The sequence below is a fragment of the Anopheles darlingi genome, chromosome X (assembly GCF_943734745.1).
Source record: "Anopheles darlingi chromosome X, idAnoDarlMG_H_01, whole genome shotgun sequence".
Classification (NCBI taxonomy): Eukaryota; Metazoa; Arthropoda; class Insecta; order Diptera; family Culicidae; genus Anopheles; species Anopheles darlingi.
This window is the reverse complement of record NC_064873.1, coordinates 2,437,501-2,440,000: the sequence shown is the minus strand read 5'-3', so window position 1 is coordinate 2,440,000 and position 2,500 is coordinate 2,437,501. Positions and strand designations below refer to the sequence as shown.

General features: G+C 43.2%; 2 protein-coding genes across 2 annotated transcripts in view; one reads left to right on the top strand and one right to left on the bottom strand.

The window, feature by feature from the left end:
- LOC125960031 (dnaJ homolog subfamily C member 25 homolog) overlaps nt 1-289 on the bottom strand; it is a 1,438-nt gene extending 1,149 nt beyond the window's left edge. The window contains exon 1 of the mRNA XM_049693169.1: nt 49-289. The gene's annotated coding sequence lies outside the window, so the exon portion shown is untranslated. The remainder of the gene's footprint in view (nt 1-48) is intronic.
- A 1,213-nt stretch (nt 290-1,502) lies between these two features.
- LOC125959988 (tubulin alpha-2 chain) overlaps nt 1,503-2,500 on the top strand; it is a 3,380-nt gene continuing 2,382 nt past the window's right edge. Inside the window, exon 1 of the mRNA XM_049693075.1 lies at nt 1,503-1,735. Within this exon, the coding sequence (XP_049549032.1) occupies nt 1,733-1,735 (3 nt within the window). The 5' untranslated portion in view covers nt 1,503-1,732. The remainder of the gene's footprint in view (nt 1,736-2,500) is intronic.

Here is a 2,500-nt window from a genome sequence, read left to right as displayed (position 1 = left end):
TCACAATCTTATTAGCTTATTGTAACCTAGAGTAACGTAGTAACTTACTTCACTTGTAAATCACCAAGCAGATTTCTCTTTTCCGCATTCACGAGTTTTGGCTGGAAATTTGGCTGAAACGAAAGAGCTGCTGTCAAAGTTGCGATGGCCTACTATTCCATATCAACCATGCTATAATACCGTTATATGGCCAAGGGCACATCAATATGTGAACCAACGCTACATCGGGCTTCGTGGTTAAGAATCTGATGATAAAATACGTTGAAAATGCTCATTTTTCTAGCTCCAAAATAAAAAAAAATTGAAAGCAAATTATTAAAAAGATGTGAAGAATAGCTTTCAATTTATTTATACGTTTTTTTTTAATTACTGTTCGAAGAAGTTGTTTTTTTTAATAACTGTTGTTGGTTAGTAGCTACACTTGTAGAAGGTAGCACTAAACATACAGTGATTCTCCCTAGAGTTATGCTCCCCGTATGCAAATTGTATGCAATCGGGTCGTTTATTGTTTAATAGACCCGAAACTCTTCTGGCGATGGGGCTGTAAAGCGTTAATAGACCCGGTTGCATATACTTTCTCTCAATGGGGAAACCATTGCAAGGACACGTGACTCGAGCAATTGAAACGCGACTACCGTTGCTTATGCAAATAATGTAGCACACCACTGCATGAGGATCTCATACCATCGTCCATTTTCCTATTTCCGTTTTTCTCAGCATGGAAACTTCTTGATTTTAAATATCCGGTATTTTAGTAGGGTTTAGTATACTACCCTCAAGCGGTGCGTTGGTATATTGGAACTAAACGTCTTAGGATCCAATGATGTTCAAACGATCTGGATCGAACTAAATTGGAAACGCTCGAATGATTTTTCACGTATTCCTACCGATAGCGTTCCCATCTCTTGCTTGTTACCCGGTGATTGCATTGTTCATGCTGTTAACGACTAGCTTTTAACAGCAATACACTATCCAACTTCTTGGCTCAAAAAAAAAAAAGAGGATAATTGATTTGGAACAGCATGTCTCGCCACGATGCTCGTATCCGAATGGTCGACGTATGATCGCCAAAATGTATGAATGCGCAGCTGGGCGATCTTGCAGAATGTGCGACGTAAATTCGCGATCCTCTTTTTTGGGTTTTGCGGTGATCTTTGTTTCCCACGCCGTCCCATTACACTACATTACTTACTTACGCTGGTGCTAATTGCTTGACTCGATGCGTTATTACCACATAGCGATAATCATATTGTGAAGACAGAGTGAGGTCCAACTATTCCCAATTTTGGCCTATGCTGGAACACGCTGTAACTGGCGGTTGTCTTCAGCAGATGGCCGTTGGTTTGCGCTAGCGACAAAGTCGCACCGATTAAGATGCCCGGAAGTGAGGCGTGGCAGGAGCAAGGGCGAGTAAACGAACCGCGAAACGGCGACCCGAAACGAGTGCTGCACTATAAAAAGAGGCACCACGGTATGCGCAACTTCTCAGTTGCTTCCCGCGTTTGAACCCTTGCAGACAAACACGAGATCCCGTGACACCCGCAGTTCCGTCAGCTTGCCTGCGCCTAGTGCACTCAGTGTTCAGACCAATTGTTTTTACTAAGATTCAAATCTTACCATTCTATTGTGCTACTTTCTAATTGCTAGTGGTTACTACACAGACGGTCTGTGGTGATCGTTTGACGGTTTTTCACAGTCTTCAATCAATTTTTTTAATCAAACCATCAACAAAATGGTAAGCAACACAGTTTTACTCCAATTATGTTATGTATGTTGTATTATGTAGAGTTGTTGTTACCGAGAGTTTTGTAAGTTACTTAGAGTCAAAAAAGCAACACACTAGGTGTTCAGGTTGCTCGTAACTCAAAAGGCAGTTTGACCCCGGCTTTAGTGTGCGAATTAGTCAGTTTGAGAGTTGTTTCGGCAGATTTGGAATATGGAGTTCAAAATCAACTAGCAATCAACTTACATTACCGAAGCAATGTACAACAATGGGGCAATATGGCTCAAAGGAAAAGAAAAAGGGGAAACCTCAGGCACAGCTTAGAATTTTGTGAATTGGTAATTGGACGGGGAAAATCGGAGCAACACGCCGTACGAGCGTAGAACGCAACGGTTGTTGGTCGGTTTGACCCCGTTCGGGCATTAAACGGCCACGTGTAAGCTTCTTGAAATCCTGAATAATGTTACTACACGATGGAAAACACATTAATTATTACCGGAAAAGTAGGGCAATAGGACGGACCATACACGTGGACGGCAATCGATGCCGCGATTTCTTTCCTTCGCTTCGGTGCTAATGGCAAGCAGCGAGCCCTCCGCGGTGGGGTGCGTGTTGTTCGGCTTCGGCAAGAGTTACCGGCCGGTTGGCTCCTAATGGTTTGTGCCCGGTGCTAGCCGGTTGTAATACCCTCTTTCAACGTCCGTCCAAGGTGCACAAGGACATTACAGGAACGGATCGAGAAGAAAATCGAGCTGACCCGAATTGATTTCTCACTCG